The sequence below is a fragment of the Gopherus evgoodei genome, chromosome 2, assembly GCF_007399415.2.
Source record: "Gopherus evgoodei ecotype Sinaloan lineage chromosome 2, rGopEvg1_v1.p, whole genome shotgun sequence".
NCBI classification, from domain to species: domain Eukaryota; kingdom Metazoa; phylum Chordata; order Testudines; family Testudinidae; genus Gopherus; species Gopherus evgoodei.
Genome location: NC_044323.1, coordinates 84,714,779 through 84,732,365, shown reverse-complemented (window position 1 = coordinate 84,732,365; position 17,587 = coordinate 84,714,779). Strand labels below are relative to the sequence as shown.

General features: G+C 43.2%; 1 protein-coding gene across 1 annotated transcript; it reads right to left on the bottom strand.

The window, feature by feature from the left end:
- Positions 1–7,440: 7,440 nt before the first annotated feature.
- Positions 7,441–10,523, bottom strand: CCR4 (C-C motif chemokine receptor 4). Its single transcript, XM_030551217.1, has 2 exons — positions 10,104–10,523; positions 7,441–8,664 (listed from the first exon to the last, which is right to left on the bottom strand). Exon 2 carries the CDS (start codon positions 8,652–8,654, stop codon positions 7,575–7,577), a length of 1,080 nt encoding a protein of 359 aa, XP_030407077.1. The 5' UTR covers positions 8,655–8,664; positions 10,104–10,523; the 3' UTR covers positions 7,441–7,574.
- Between the last annotated feature and the right edge of the window lie 7,064 nt (positions 10,524–17,587).

Below are 17,587 nucleotides of genomic sequence, written 5' to 3'. Positions count from 1 at the left end.
ACAGAGACAAGAATATGGGCATAAAATGAGCGATCTAGGACAAAGAATTGGATGGAAACCTTGGCTCCCAATGCTGGAATTTCCCCTGGCTGAGAATAAGGGAGCCCGAGCTAGGATGCTTAAAGGGCTTCATCGCAAAATCAAAAGGGACAAGTATAATGCAATTTGGTGGTTCAGAATAAAATTTATATTGCTGTAACTTTCCTTCAGTTTCTGCATAATGAGTGCCTGCAATGATGCAAGCTCCTGGAAAAAGTGTGCCAGTGCCCCGTTACTAAAACCACTGCACTTAGTTTTCTGTACCTTTTTCACATAGTCTTCAAGTCAACTGAAGAGAGGATTAAATACTACATAAAACACCACACGGGTGTTCTGTGGAACTGAGACGTGGAAACACCAGTCTAAGAATGACTCACTCAAGCGTCTGCTATGGTCCTTTGTGGTTCAGTAGATCTAGACACAAAAGAATGAACTGCTTGGAAACTACTGTGCAGCTAAAGTGATTCTTCATTCATGCTCTCAGTGACAGAGACACATTGAAAGTCGTACTTTATTTTTGGAGCTGTTCTTAATACCTAGCTCTTATACAGTGCTTTTTAGCAGCAGATTGCCAAGTGCTTTATGCAGGGCCGGCTCTAGGTTTTTTGCTGCCCCAAGCAAAAAAAATGTTGGCTGTCCCCCCACCCCAGCCCTGGGATCCTTGCTGCATCCCCCCCACTTCCCCAGCCCCGGGCTCTCCCCACCCCGCACCCCCTGCCGCCCCAGTTCTGGGCTTCCCCTTCCTGCCCCCCCCACCATTGCCCCCTCCCACACCTCCTGCCACCCCGGCCCTGGGCTCTCCCCCACCCCTCCAATCTGCACTGTCCTTCCCCTGCAGCCCTGGGTCACTGGTAACTTGCTCCCAGGTCAGGTCATTCAGCAGGAATTTTGGATGTGCACAGAACACAGACAGGATTGGTTCCCATATGGTTACAGAACTGCAGTAAAGTGGAACAATTTTCAGCTTGTGTGATTGGAGGATATCTGGATGCATATTATTAGACTGTCCTACATAAATGAGGAAAAGTTGAGGTGCCTTTATTATTCTTTTGTTCCACTCTTTCTTTCTATGGGGAATTTGCCAATGCAATATCACTGTCTTCCTTTTAAACAAACAAACAAACAAACGGCAATGGCTGTTGAAAATAGCAATTCCAGTCCTAATAACCACTGGGAAGCATTTCTTGTTCAATTTTATCCTACTTTTTCTACAGCAAGTTACAGTGGATCAGTATATTTGATTTGGGAGAAATGAAGTAACAGCTGCCCAAACTGAGCTTGAGCACTCCTGAATTTTGAGGTGTTCAAATCTGGAAGGCAAGTGTTGTGGGGAGGGCGGGGCTGTGGCTCCATGGGGGACCATGGCACCATGTTTGCAGCAGCATGTCTGGTGCTGCGTGGAGCCAGACATGCTGGTCTGAGTGGCATGGTAAGGGGGTTGGGGGGTTGGAGAAGGGATAGGAGGTTCTGAGGGGTGGGGCAGTCAAGGGACAGGGAACAGGGGGGTTTGGATGGGGTGGTGGTTCAGGGGGGCAGTCAGGGGCAGGGAGAGAGGGGTTAAATGGGTTCGGGGGGGCAGTCAGGGGCCAGGTAGGGTTGGATAGGCATGAGAATCCCAGGGGTTTGTCAGGGGACAGGTAGGGGGTGGGATTCTAGGGGGAAGTTGGGGAGGGTCTCAGAAGGGGGCAGTTGGGGACAAGAAGGGAGGCTTAGATAGGGGTGGGGTCCCAAGGGAAAGTTAGGGGCAGGGGTCCTGGGAGGGGGCAATCAGGGGACAAGGAGCAGCAACGCTTACATAGGGGATGAGGTCCTGGAAGGGGGTGATCAGGGGACAGGGAGGGTTGTGTTGTACAGACAAAACTACACAGGATCTTTTCAGGGGGCAAGACAAAGATGCCATTTATGCTAATTTGATTTATGACAATAACTAATATCTCAATCCTTATACACACATTATACCTAATACCCACACACACACCCCCATCAGATGTTCTGCAGCTGCTGCATAGTTACCAGTCCTGAAGACAGCTTGAGTTCATGGCTTGATTTTGCAGCTTGGGTTCATAGCTTGTGTCTGCTAACTGGCCAGGAAAGCCGGGCACAAGGACAAGCTGGGTCTCTGTTGGGCATGCACCGATGCCTTTCCATGCTGGCAGCAGAATGTTACCCTCCAAAATCTTCCATCTCACCATCCTTTTTGTAGCTTTAGTTTGAATTCAGAGTCTATAGGTCTTGCTGTGTTAAGGTTGCCTCTGGGTTTGCTGATTGATTACCCGTCAAGTGCAGGCATGACTTTCAGCCTCGGACCTGGCTTTGATCTTCCTTCTATTGTACCTTTTCTTTTTAGAGTGGATTCTTCTGACTTTGTTAGTTAGGGCTCTTGTCTGCATCTTCAGCCGGTGGGGTTTGAAGTCTATTTTATCAGGACAGGCTGGGTCTGGAGGTTGATTCCATCATCCACACATACCTTAGTCACACATTTAAATTAAACTAATAAGATTACAGCCGGGTTTGCAAAAATGAAGGTTGGTGGAAGCTTTTACAAAATGGAGTGAGTGTTTAAAAATGGGGTTTGAATTACAATATGGCAAACAGTGAACAGAAGTTACAATATAGAGAAGTGTAGTGGATGGCAAACAGTAAACAGAAGTTACAATATAGAGAAGTGTAGTGGATGGCAAACAGTAAACAGAAGTTATACTGATAAAGTGAACAATTAAAAAATTTCATTCATCAGTTCTACAGCTGGATGTGTTGGGGTTTCGGGGGGGGCAGTCAGAGGGAATGGATGATGGCAGGGTGGGCCTACCCTCCCTCCCTGTGGAGTGTCCTATTTTTTGAATGTTAAAATAGGATATCCCTACCCTTCACAGTGCAGCTCTCCATTCACAGCAGGCTGTAGCATGAGATCTCAGCTACCTCACTCCCTCCCCCTCTTTCCTGTAGGTAGTGGCCAAGGGAATGCTGGGAAATGTAGTTCTTTCCCTACTCCAGGGCTGGCTCTATAGGCAGGGAGCTAACCAAGGAACTACAGCTCCCAGGGCCCCCTGTTGGTTCTCAGCTCCCATGCTGGATCCCTGCCACCCCTATAAACAGGGTTCCCCAAACATGTGTTTGCTTTACTTGTGCCTAGAGCCACCCCTGGCTTTATGAGGAAGGTCACCATCATCATCATCATCATCATCATCCCTATTTTGCCAATGGGAGGGATGATCACCTAGCCAGGACAGAACCAGGAATAGAATTCCTGTCACCTGAATGCCAATTCAGTGCTCTATCCACTTGGCAACTCCCTCAGCTGTACAGAATTCTGGCTGCTGATCCAGCTGGTGTAGTGGATAATTGACTCAGATCACATTCGGTGGTGCTCTCCCTTCCTCACCACCCTCCAGCCATCCTCAAGAAAAGCTGACGGTGCCCAGCTTTCACATATATAGGTTTCTCTAGGATCAGTTTTACAGTGCTTAAAATTCTCTCTCCACTAAACAGTTTGGTGGCTGTCCACTTCATTGGCACCTATGGTCTATTAATTACTATGGCTAACATTGACCCCAGCAGGGAGATTGCACGCAAAACAGTCTCTGTGCCAGCTAAACCCTGTCATACCCCAAATGAGTGAGTGTGAGATGTCAGACAGAACTGCCATGGAAGTGATTTCCTCTGAGTTCTGGATAGAAAAGGCTCTCCTCAAGGCAGTGTTGAAGTGGCAGGTTGGTGCAGGCCTAGGCAAGGGGTTGTTGATTCCACATGTGTGGATCCAGTATTCCAAACTCTCCAGAAAAGTGTGCAGAGGGACTGTTGCCCCTTTTCTGCCCATAAACTGGAAGAACAGCTGGTGAGAGCCTGAATTTCATTCCCTGCTGGAGCTCTGGGCACAAAACATTTTGATTTGGCAATTGCACAGTGATGGAGGAACTTCAGCCTGTATGAATAATAATCCCACATCAACTGAGTTTTACCAACCATTAACATCTGCTTATAGTCCATTGATTTCACTAATCACTATTTTACTATGAAGGGTAGCAAGTGCATGATTTTTCTCAGTAATAAACAAATTCCATTATCAGTCCCAGAATATTTAACTTTCAAAAGAACATGATCATCCTTTTTTTTCCCCATCTGATTATAAGGGTTGCAGAGTTATGATTAGTCTCTCTGAACCAATCTTGTGGTCCTGCTTTCAGGCTAGTCCTATTACAAAAATGGTAAATGAATGTATGCATATCAGCATTTACTGTGGGGCTAATATCATAGAGCCAATACATCACTGCTGTCTTACATGTGCTTAGGAACATAGGAGTTGCCCAAGTGGCTCAGACCCATGGTCCTTCTAGCTCAGTATGCTGTCTTTGACAGTAGCCAGCATGAGATGCTTCAGAATGTGCAAGAAACTTTATGCTGGGCACATATGAATTAACTTGCCCATAGTGGAGGTTTCTTCTTAACCCAGTAGTCAGTGATTTGTGTGGCAAAGTACCTGCTTCTCCTCAGCTGGCTCAGTCCCTTCTTGCCTTGGAGACACAGGCTTGGACAAAGCAAAGTCCTTCCCGGTCACACAAGGTCTGGCTGGTCCTTTTCTCAGTCAGTCCCTTGCTCTGTTTCTCTCTCTTTCTGGGGACAGAGTTCAGAGTCTTGCTGCACCTACTCACTGGCTGCTTCTCTCACTCCCCCCTTTCCCTGCTTCCCTGTCAGGGAGGGTTTAAAAAGGTCTCTAGCAATTGGGGCCAGCTGAACCTAATTAGTTCCCTGGTAACCCTTGTTTCAGCTGAACCTTATTTCTCCATGGCTATCTCCCCTCAATGGATAGGGAGAGGCCTTTTAACCCCTCTGGGACTAATTACTACCCCTCCCTTGGTAGCTATTTGTCCTGGGTTTGTCACATTTGCTAATGCCCTGAAGCATGAAGGGCTATAGCCTTTCTTCAGGAAAAACATTATATTTAATGCACAGTAACATATTCTCAAAGGCCATATAATATTCTAATCTTTATGTGAAGATCTTGGTTTCGGTGATATCTGATGGTATCACAGGTTAATTCTGAAGTGTTTTTTTAAGTCTATAATCAGTTTAAAATCTGTTGCTGTTGAATTTAACTGAATGGCCCCATGCTACAAGATGTCACTGGCCCTTTAAAAGGGAAGAGACCAGTGCCTATGACAGGTCAATTGACCTTCAGTTAGGTCTTAGGCATCTAAGCCCAGAAGGGAGGAGAGCTGGGTGAGTCAGACAGGAAATGGGCAGAGAGAACTGCTGACATGGGGCTCCCACTGCTGCTTCCTGGGAACAGGGAGAAGGAAGAGCTGGAGCAAGAGAGGCCACTGGGAGGTAGGGAGCTGGGAAAGAGCCCAGGAGAGATGTGAGACTTCTATTATGCCCAAGGACAGAGTTTGCATTAGTGGCTTGTTTGAGCTTTGCACACTGGTGGATAACCCTGGGAGCCCTCCGCCCTAAAGAACAAGTGAGACTGATGAAGAGCCTGGTGTCACAGAAGGCGGTGGAGCCAGAATCCTTTGAGTCATGGTATTGAGCTTCAATTTGTGATCTGAGGTGTCCAAATTAATCTGTCGCAAGTTCCTGTTGGCTGGAGAAGGATCCTTGAGGGGCCCTGAGAAGGGGAAACTGACGGTGGGATGCCTGCAAGATCCCCCCACACCAGAAGAAGGACTTTTCAGGTGGCAATCCTATGACAGCCTGTATTGTGAGAGAGGGTTGATAGTAGGGATGAATGTTGTCCCCAAATTGTATAGCTTGATAGTGTCGGGGATGGGGGGCAATGTAAAGGTTCGGCTGCTCCCTGAATGTCTCGAGTCACATACACATCCCAGACAGGCCCCATCTTATCTTCAGTCTCCCATCCTGGAAAGCAGTGGCACCTCCCTGCACTGCCCAGCTGTTGCTTCCCACAGGCAGCTCATAGCACATTTCACTCAGTCTTCCAGGTCACGTATCCCATGTCATTTTATTATGTTTATTACAGTAGTGCCTAAGGGCAACTCCAGAGGGCTAGACACTGTGCAGGCAGAGTAGTGGAAGGTCCCTGCCCTCAAAGAGCTTATAATTTAAAGAGAGCAGAAAATAGAGGATAGGAGAAGGATTCTAGTACGCCAGCAGAACGAGCCATGTGATGGCAGCAAGCACCAGGTTAGTAGCACCATTTTTAAATGGTTAGGTTTAGTTAGTAGGAGATCAGCTAAATGGGAAGAAGGTGAGGGGGGCAGGGCAGGGCAGGGGAGAAGAGGATAAGAGGGGCAAGTGTGAAGTCAGGCTTAAGTGAAGAGACTGTGAGGGAGAGGAAGGGGCAAACAGCACAGGGCAGTGAAAGCCCAGTCAAAACTGCAGAAAGTTCTCTGAATGTCTAAAGGTCCCTGCTTAGGAGCAGAAGCAGCCAACTAGCTGTGCCAAGGCCATATTGGGGCCGGGGGAGAGGGAGAGGCATCCCCTAGGTTCTAGTGCCCCTACAATGTGGTGGTCTGTCCTGCACAGTACTAGGTCCAGGGGGATGCTGGGAGGTAGAGTGGCCCTGACTGAGCCCTCTTTTCTCCCTCATCCGTAATGCAATGATTCCTGCTTTGGCAGCTTCTCCCCCTACCAACTGGAGACTTTTGTTGCTTAATGTCATTTTGTGAGGGGGCATTTTTCAAAGGCTTATTAGTCTTGTTTTTTAAAAAGAGTGTTTAAGTAATTTCATTTAAAATGTGACTAGGAACAAGATGTTTTAAATGATGCACATAGGATACATTGTAGGTTGTTTTTTTTTAACCTCATTTTTTATTTAAAAATATTTCTAACAATGTCCATGTTAATTATTATGTAAAACTGCTATTCTCAGTAACATGATGGCAGGTTCATTTAAAATGTCTATATATGTGTGAAGACATATAAAAAAGCATACATACGTGGTATTACATATGTGGTTAAACATTGTACAATGTAGATCTTGGTGAACAGCAAGATTTTAAATATATCTTGTTTCAGTTTTCTTAGACACAAAGTATGTATTATCTAGGAAATATTAAACAAGAAAGCATGCTAAATAGACAACTATTATACACTAGGACTCTGATCTAACAAACCCTATGCCGATAACTGGATTGGACCCAGTACACTAAACGTGATAAGACCTCAATATGCCAAGATTTCCAAAGCATTTTGTGATGACTGTTGAGCTTGCCCCCTCTCCCTCTCGCCTCCTTCTTTCCCCCTAGTGGGGCTCACCGTTGGTGCTGATGAAGAACAAAAGGCACAGCATAGCACTGTAACTGCAGGTGTTGTTGCCACTGATTTGTAATATAAAATTAATTTTACGTTTCCAAAAGCCTAGTCTAGGTTTCACTTCTCAAACATTTTCTCTTTTTTTCTCATTACATTAAAAAAAAAATAAAAAATCCAGAGGCAGGACTGAAAGCTTATGGTACATTTATTTTAAGGTGCTAGCTTATTTTTAAATGCACATCTGTTCAGTTTAAATGAGACACTTTTTAATGTTGTGATGTTTGTCAGTTTTTCTTCTAACTGTGGTAGACTCTGCAGTATCTTTACAGAGCATCTTGATCCCCAGTAGACTGTGTGTGGAATGAACTGGTTGATTCGGTGTGGTAAGTGGTGACAAGTCCACAGTGTTTAAGGAACATTCTAGGTACCGCCCAACTCTTAAAGAGCAACTTCACGTACTTCTTGAATTTTTCTCCCATAAAGAAATAGATAACTGGATTGAGACAACAGTGGAAAAAAGCCAGTGTTTCTGTCCCTTGCATTGCATAGTCCAGATCTTTGCTCATTTTACACTTTTTAATGACACCCAGGTCTTCTAGCAATTTTAAGAAAAGCACAATGTTGTAAGGGGTCCAAAAAACAAAAAACACAATCATGACAGCAAAGATCATCTTCACGGCCTTATTCTTTTTCTCACTTCTACAGTACAGCAAGGTTTTAATTATCATCGAGTAGCAAAAACTCATAACCACTGAAGGTATTATGAGCCCTAGTATATTGACTTCCAAAGAGGACAAAATCCTCCAGCTTGTGGAATTACCAGGGTACCGTGGTTTGCAGGTGGTATGATTGCGTTCCTTATAGGATTCACTAAATATCAGCTCTGGAATGGAGGCTGAAATGGCTACTAACCATACAATAAGACTAGTAAAGATGCCATAGGTGACCGTTCTTGCTCTCAAGGCAAGCACAGCATGAACTATTGCCAAGTATCTGTCAATGCTCATGAGCATAATAAAAAATATCCCACTGTAAAACCCAACCAGATAGATCCAAGAAATGATTTTACACAATCCATCCCCAAAAACCCACTGATCTGCTGCATAATAAGACCAGAAGGGAAGGGAGAAAACAAACAGCAAATCTGAGATTGCGAGGTTGAGTAGATAAATGTCGGTCATGCTCTTCAGCCTCTTGTATTTGAACAGGACCAAAATGACCAGAGAGTTCCCTACCAAGCCAAGCAGGAACACCAGAGAGTAAAGTGGGGGCAGAAAGTATGATCCAAAATTCTTGATGCTGCCTTTACTGCAAGGTTTTGGAGAATTGTCATAATTGTCATTATAGGTATCATATAGAGATAGCAAATAGTCGTTGTATAATTCTGTGGTTTGATTGTTCATTTTCCACTTCCTGAGAAGAAGCAGAAACAAATGTTAATAGATGCTCAAGGGGGAATTAAAAATCTTTACTGAAAATAGAGGCAACTTTGAACAGTATCACCAAAGAAGTCTTTGAAAAGAACTTGAATAAGAATGAAGTCTTTGCAGTTCTAATGCACGTTTCAACTGTGGTTTGAAACTCTAGGTTTTTCGTGGCTCCAGATCTCAGTTAACATAAAAAATTTACAAATCCATACTGGACAGAAATGGGACCATTCACTGGTACATTAATGGACACTCCTAGCATTATGCAACACTACATAAAAGTTTAGGGCAGGCAGTGGGGCTCTTTTCTTTCAGTTGAAACTGCAGCTGGAAGGGAGGAAGGTGGAGTTTAATTAGCAAAATAAGTGACAGAAATCCTTCAAACCTAGGAACCAAATCATAAGAACTGAAATCCTTAATTGACTTCCACCCACAGTATTTACTCAGGCAAACATTGTCTAAGGACCAAGTGAAAAATAAGTAAGGACCTCACCATCTGACTCATTTTTAGAGCCCTACTCCTTTTTAATGCGACGTTTATGCAGTTCCTGAATATCAGCAGTAGGACTCTCTTGCTTAACAGTACCAGAAATTAACTTGCTGTCCAGAAAATATATATGTATTTTCAGTAGTCTCTTTCTTCAGTGGCCAAGTGAGTGACAGGAATTTGTTACATTAATATGCAAGTTCTGTTTTAGTAGATGTATTTTAATTGGCATTATTTTAAGAAGGCTGCACTGCTCAGTTGGTGAACAGAGCATAAAAAGACTGCATGTGACTGTAGGTATCAATAGCATTATTCATCCAAGCATTTCCTAACTTTTTTTGCCAAAGTGAATTAAGTCTCTCCACATTTTTGGAGGTTGGTAAGTATCCCCATTTGTGGAAGAAAATGAAACTGAGTAGGGTTAAGTGACTTGTCTAAGATCGCACTAGGACCAGGGACAGAATTTATAATGGCTGTTTTCAAGTTTTATGCTCCGGTCAGAAGAGAGAACTCCTTCCCACCCTGTAGTTGTGTTATATTGCAGATAGATATTGACTTGTTAAACTGAAGTACAAATTACATAAAACACCAATAGGAGAAAAAAAGAAGGATCTTTAAACCAGTGGTCCAGAAATTGCTTTTAGTGCTAGAGTATATAAGCTGAACAACTCACAAGAAATTAGTAAAGAGTCACTGCAACTTGATTCAGACATTTTAGTTAATTTTAAAATTCAAATTCTACTCTTTTGTAATAAAATAAAAACTAAACATGAACATTTTGATTATGCCCATGTTTGAACATTGTTCAATTTCAAAGTGAAGCAATAGCAGAAAGAAAAATCTTTAAAGTACAGGAATACTTGCATAGTCATATAAATAAAACTAATATATAAAATATACAAAATCACTGTTTCTGAATGCCATTTTGTAAATTGTACCTTTTTTCTCCCTCTTTACAATTGATCTGAAGAATCCCTTTGCCTGAAAGTGCAGAATCTCCTGTTTTCTGGGTAAGTAGGTGGCTTGCTCACTGCAACTGTGAATGTGATGTGGCATAATCTGAAAGGAAGTACAAGGTTTTTGTTGGGGAGTCCGTCTCAGACAGACATATCAAATTCTGATGATAATGAGGTGAGATAATGTGACTTTAAAAATATATACTGAAACAACCACCACTTTCCTGCGAATGCCATGAAGCAGGGATTTGTGTCTTATTCCTTCTAGCTTTCTCCATTTCCAATTGGTGATTGGTCTTCTGCTTGTGTCTCTTTCTGAATTTACTTGAACACAGTTGCTCCCTTGTTTTCATTTCTCCCAGCTGGTCCTTAGGACCTGAGAGGTCATGAAAGATTTATGGGATCTTCCTGATGTGAGTAGTTCATTGACTCCGGTGTAACAATCACCCCAAGATGATTACTCCTATGAAAAGGGACTAAAGGATGAGTTAATTAGAAGCTGAGAAAAGTGCCTATAATATGCTCTTTGAGCTATTTAATAATCTGTTTGGTTTTATCTTTGCACATGGGCTTTCCACATTTTGCTCTAACATAATTCTCTAAAGCAGGGGTTTTCCAATGCCTTCCATGTGTGTACAATGTCTTAATAGGGAGATTGTCTCCTGGTTCGCCTAGCATGGCATTGCAAAAGCACGGATCACCTCCCTCTTATTTATGGTAGTGCAGACCACTTTTCCCTCATTTACAAATGCATCTAATTCCATTGGCAGCTGCAAGAATTGCTTAAATGGAAAATAATATCAAGACATTACTGTGTATTTCTAGCTGGCTTTAATGTAATACATTGTGACTGAACACTCCCCTGTATTCACACTACACTAACTATTGTAATAATCTTTGTACAAAATATGCCTTGTGAAGTAGCATTTGAAAATTAGTAACCTGTTGGTCAATAGTATCACTGTGAAATGTACATCGTCGTCGTCATCATCATGTTTCTATTATGCCTCTGGTGTTTAGAGCAGTGATGAAGCTCCTCCGCTCCTGTCTGTTTCTGGCAAGCCTTTCAATGGTTCCCCAGCTGTACACCAGGTTTTTCAGCTCAACTTCCACCACTCTTCACCATGTTGTTTTTGGGCAGCCTCTTTTTCACTTGCCTTCATGTGTCCATCTTATTGCTACTCTCGTGATGGAATCAGCTTCCATCTGAAGCGCATGACTGATCCATCTTCGGCACCTCCTGGCAATGATGGTGCTCAGATCCTCTAGGCTGAAGTGTGTCAATAGATCTTGGTTTGAGATTGTTCTGGGCCAAAAGATAAGGAGGATTTTTCTGAGGCAGGTTGTATGGAATGAAGGCAGTTTGGACATGTCATACTTTCTCATTCTCCAGCATTCTACACTATAAAGTAGTGTTGAAAGTATGCAGCGCTGATAAATCTTGAATTTGGTTTTGGTGTTGTAGTTTGATCATTTCCCGACTGTATTTAAGCTCCTGGAGGTGTTCTTGGCTTTACTGATTTTGTTCCGGATGTCCTGGCTTGTTCCACCATCCTGGCTGATGGTGCTGCCCAAGTATGTGAATGTTTCTACATTGGTGAGAACATAATCCTCTATCCATACTGGTGATAGTAAGTCAATATTAAAGGTCATGATATCTGTCTTATTGTGATTGATTTTTAGTCCAATTTGCTGGCTGAATGTGTTGAGTCGAGTTGTTTTTTCTTGTTGTGTGTTGGGTATGTGATAGGAGAGTGACATCATCTGTGAAGTCCTGGTCTTCAAGGGATGAGAAGAGTGTCCATTTAATGCCTCTTGGCATGTCTTCTGTTCTACGCCAATGTGAAATTCCCCTCTGGTGTTAACTGGACTGGTGATCTACTGGGGCTCTCCAATCCTAGACTCTGGGCGCCAGCCTTACCCTGCTCTGCTTGATGACCCCCACTCTCTGGGCTGTTCACACACATCCTCTGGCATGTAAGCTTCTCCCAGCTACTTACAAGCGAATGACACTAGCCAATATCTCTGGTCACAGACACACCCTAGGAACCTCCATCTTACAGTGTCCAGTTATGCCTACTGCAAGCTTATATGAGTTTGTCAATTTAACAAAGAAATTGATATGTACCAGGCTTGTTATCGCAAGGGGAGCCTCTGACACACTTCAAACCAAACAAACTGCTTCAGGTAGAATAAAGAAACAAATGTGTTAACTATAAAGAGAGATTTTTAAGTGATTATAAGTCAAAACAGAACAAGTCAGATTTGATCAAATAAAATAAAAGTAAAACACATTCTAAGCTGATCTTAACACTTTTAATGCCCTTACAAACTTAGATGCTTCTCACCACAGGCTGGCTGGTTACTTTTCAGTCAGGCTCTCCCCTTTGATCAGCATTTCAGTTGCTTAGTGGTGGTGTCTGTAGATGTAGGTGGAAGAGAGAGAGTGAGCATGGCAAAATGTCTCTTCCTTCTATCATGTCCTTTCTTTCCTCTTGGCTTTGTCCCACCCCCTTCAAAGTCAGATGAGCATTACCTCACCGCAGTCCCAAATTGACCAAAGGAAGGGGGTGACTCCCTTGAGTCCATTGTTCCTGTGAGGCTGGGCTGGGTTTGTCCCATCCATGCCCTGACAAGGTGTGAACTGCCTCTCTGTTCCTGGAGAGTTTTTGCATGGGCTTGGTTTAAGGATAGATTTTTCAGCCTCATAACTATATACATGAAATTATAACCTTACTATGACATCACTATAACGACCATGCTGAGTGCATTATGAGCTTTCCGAAGACACCCAACATGACAAACTTTGCATTGGATACCACACAATCATTTTATAAAGATGAACATGGAGGTGTAGGGTGTTCCCATTAGGTACGGAGTGTCACAGCCGCATTACCCAGTCAATGGCAGTGTTGAAGAGGATTGCAGACATGACACACCCCTGATATACTCCTGTTTTGACTTCAAAACTGAGCTCACTGTAAGCAGCACTGCATATAAAGTTTTGATGATGATGATGATGATTATAAGGAAAGGAATTCCATATGCCCGCAGAATGCGCCATAAACTGGTCTTGTGAATGCTATCAAAAGCCTTCTCAAAGTCTATGAAACTTAAGTAGAGTTGCCATTGCCATTCTAAGCACTGTTCTATTATGTTTTGTAGAGTGAAGATCTGGTCTGTGCATCCACACCCTTTCCGAAAACCAGCTTCCTCTTTTCTGAGAACGCTATCAACTGCCTCTGATATACACTGGACTATGATCTTACACAATACATTGCTTGGCACAGATAAAAGTGTGATACCACGTCAGTTGTTATAATTGCCAAGAGTTCTTTTTTTTGTGTGTGTCTTCACTATAATCCCATTGGTCCACTCATCTGGCACTTTACCCCTTTCCTAGACTGATGTAAAGAAAGGGGACAGGATAGATGCTGCTAATTTAGGGTTTACATTGAACAATTCTGCATTCAGGTTTATCCTTGGCAGGAGCATTCCCATTTTTTAAGAATTTGATGGCTTGAATGATCTCTTCCTTAGTTGGGGTGTCTGTGTTGATATCAAGATCTTCTGCCTCCTGGATGTTTGCTTCCTCTTTAGGTGGCTCCCTGTTCAGCAATTCTTTGAAATGCTCTGTCCAGCGCATTTCTTATTCTTTTTCCTTTGTTCCTGATGAGAGTGTTTGTTGGTATCTGCCATTTACCACTGATAAGTCACATCATTTTGTAGACGGTTCCTTGTTTACCACAAGCAGATGCATATAAAGCCGTTTGTCTGCTCTCACAAGGTGTTTGGCCTCCTGGTGTTATGCTTATAAGAAGCACATGGGATCTTTTTCAGGGGAAAAGGCAATATGCTGTGTTTATTGAAGATGCAATTATCATATGCATTCAATCACACACACACACATACACTCTCTCTCTCTCTCTCTCTTTCTGTCCCAGCAGTTGATGATACAGTTACCAGTCCAGACTCTGAATCAATCTAGTGGCCAGCTAGGTTGATCATGGGTAGGTAGAAGCCAGGTTCTGTCGGTAGCAACACAATGCTCCGAGGAAGTCTTGGCAGGATGAACCCAAAGTTTCATGGCAAGTGTCATAAACAGACAGTTAAGGATTAATGTCTCTTTTACCTGTAAAGGGTTAAGAAGCTCAGTGATCCTGGCTGACACCTGACCAGAGGACCAATAAGGGGACAAGATACTTTCAAATCTTGGTGGAGGGAAGTCTTTGTTTGTGCTCTTTGTTTTGGGTGTTGTTCACTCTTGGGACTTAAGAGGGACCAGATGTCCATCCAGACTCTCCAAATCTTTCTGAATCAGTCTCTCATGTTTCAAAATTGTAAGTAACAGCCAGGCAAGGCGGATTAGTCTTATTTTTGTTTTCTCAACCTGTAAATGTCCTTTTTTTTTTCTGAGAGGATTTTACCTCTGCTTGCTGTAACTTTGAACCTAAGGCTAGAGGGGGTTCCTCTGGGCTATTCGAATTTGATTACCCTGTAAAGTATTTTCCATCCTGATTTTACAGAGATGATTTTTTTTACTTTACTTTTTTTAATTAAAGGCTTTCTTTTTAAGAACTTGATTAAATTTTCCTTGTTTTAAGATCCAAGGGGATTAGATCTGGACTCACCAGGGATTGGTGGGGGAAAGGAGGGAGGACGGTTAATTTCTCCTTGTTTTAAGATCCAAGGGGTTTGGATCTGAGTTCACCAGGGAATTGGTGAAATCCCTCAAGGCCACCCAGGGAGGGGAGAGTTTTGGGGGGACAGGAAGTGCTCCAGACACTAAAATTTCTGGATGGTGGCAGAGTTACCAGATCTAAACTAGTAAATAAGCTTAGAAGTGTCCATGCAGGTCCCCACATTTGTACCCTAACGTTTAGAGTGGGGAAGGAACCTTGACAGCAAGGCACCCCGTTTATATAATGATTTTCCTTCATCGGGACCAATGAGTTTTGCACCGTCATGCTGTAATCAGTTGTTGTTTGACGAGTGCTTATTTTCTTAAATTGTCCTTCTCATCTTTTAGCAAGTTCCTCAGGAAGTTACCCCATACTGGTTTTGATCACAGCTATCTTGTTTCCATTGATAGCTGCCTGCCTTGTCTTTAGAGCCATCAATCTGCCCTCCTCTCACATTTCAATAGGGGTGTGTTGCAGCCTCCTGGTGCCCTTGTGTCTATCTTTGATTCCTTCCTAGACCATCTGGTTCAGCGATGACCTTCACACTTATCTTTTAACACACACATTTCTCATTCACATTACACAAAACATTTTGAACAAAAACATCAAATTTCAATGCAAAAGAAAACAATCATGGCATTCTTTTACTTAGTTTAAAATGCTAAACCTACAACAAATTGGTGACCCTCAAATGTCTGTTACTGCCTTGAAATCAGCTCAGACACAGATTCTGGCTGATGCATCTTTACCAAATGGCCCATTAAGCCATTCTTTTCTGCTATTCTCAAAAATGGTGGTTGGCAGGATGTGATCAAATCCTAAACCAATACATTGAACACATGCTACATTATTATTCTTTATCCTTCATTCTAAATTATATAAAATACAAACATAAAATCCTACTACTACACTGATGTGCCTTGCTATACTGCTCATGGTATTTGTCCTGTAGCTTCTGGGATTTAGTGTCTAAGACTTTTTTCTTCAGGGCTCATCTGGTTTCTATGGTGTTCCATGTGCTGGTTTCTATGGTGTTCCACTCCTTCCTTCCCTTCTGCCTGTAGCCTAGGCAGGCTTCACTGCTGTGTTTATAAATTGCTGTTACTTTGACCAACTTCTTGTTGATCTTCTCATCTGCATTTCCCTCCTCTTCATCAAGGTCTGCAAGTGCATGAGACCTGTTCTTTAACTGCAGAACAAAGGCTTTCTGTATTTCAATGGACTTTAGCTTGTCAATATCATAACATCTATGTCTCTTGTTTGGTTTACACTTCTCAGGTTTAGCTTGATGGAGGCTGTCACAAGGTGGTGGTCGCTGCCAACATCTGCACCCCTTCTCACTTTCACATCTGTCAGTGAGCGTCAACCATTTGCCATTGATCATGATATGGTCAATCTGGTTCTTATCTCTGCCATTTGGAGAACAACATGTCAGCTTGTGAATTTCACAATGTTCAAATAGGGTTCTGCTGATGACTAGGTTGTTCATATTACAGAAATCAACAAGCCTTTCTCCGTTTTCATTCATAGTGCCACACATGTCTTCCCATTGCTCTGTTGGCAGCAGAGCGTGAGGTCGGGGAAGGCATCTCTGGTGAGTACACATTTTCAATCAAACTGTAGGGGTTACATGCTATTATTTTTAATCTTGAATCTGAACACAAAAATAGGTATAGTCATTATCGGTAGCCACACCTGCTACACCGAGGGTGCTCACCAAAAAAGACTATTCATCTGCCCGGAAGTGGCCTGGGAATCCTCCCTTGAGATCTCTAGGAAGTTTTCATGGAGGTACTCTGCAATTCTTTGCAGAAGGTTTCTGGGAAGGGCTGCCTTATTTTGTCCACCACAGTAGGACACATTCCTTCACCACTCCAGTATTAACTCTTCTGGAATTATTGCGGCACACAGAATTGCAGCATAAGGACCAGGTCTGTACCCAGACACTTGCAGATTCTGCACCCTTTCTGCCTCCATTACCCTCAGGAGAGTGATATCACATTTGGTTATCTGGGGAAACGGGCAGTTTTAAAAGCAAGCCCTTAAACCGCAAGCAATTCGATAAGTAATCTGCCCCTGTTTGGTGAATTCTGGGTCACACAACCACGCTTTCCTGAGCATGCCCTGGTTGTTGTTGGAAGGGATCACCTCGTATTGCAGCCAGCATTTAAAGAATGGGGGGGAACACTTCCTGTTCGTCTCCCTTCCACCCCAACCTGCTGCTGCTTTTGTAACAATCAGACTGTTTGCAGGGCTTTACGCTGGTGCCTGTCCTCAAGCACCATTCAGGTTGCTATGGGAAAGGGGGCTGTGCTGAGGTTGGAACCATTGATCCCAAGGATATCTTAACAAAAGCTGCAGCACAGGACCTCTCGCCCATGCCTCGTGGCCTCACTGCGGGAGCAGCAAACTGACTCTTGCAGTAGCCTGCAGTTCTGCTTACATTGTGGCTTGCAAGGAAGTGCGTGGAGGGGTGTTTGTTTTATTTAAAAAAAACTTAACCTTGTACCAGAAACAATGTTTGCCCTGTCAATGCTACCCTTGTGCTTGGTGTTCTTTGTAGCTAAAACCTTGTCTGTTGGTGCATCCTCCAAAGCGAGACAGAGACTTTGCCAGATTAGAAAGCAGAAAAGACTCATGAGGACATGTTCAGTGAGTTAATGTGTGCCTCCGAGAGCAACGAGATTGAGTTCAGTGAATGGAGAATTGCACTGTCCGACAGCCTGCACAATATTCGAGAGGGCAGGAGAGCATGCAGGGAACATGAGTATGACACGCAGGATG

Coding starts and splice junctions, on each gene's coding strand:
- CCR4 (XM_030551217.1), bottom strand. CDS start 8,654: ATGAACAATCAAACCACAGAATTATACAACGACTATTTGCTATCTCTA.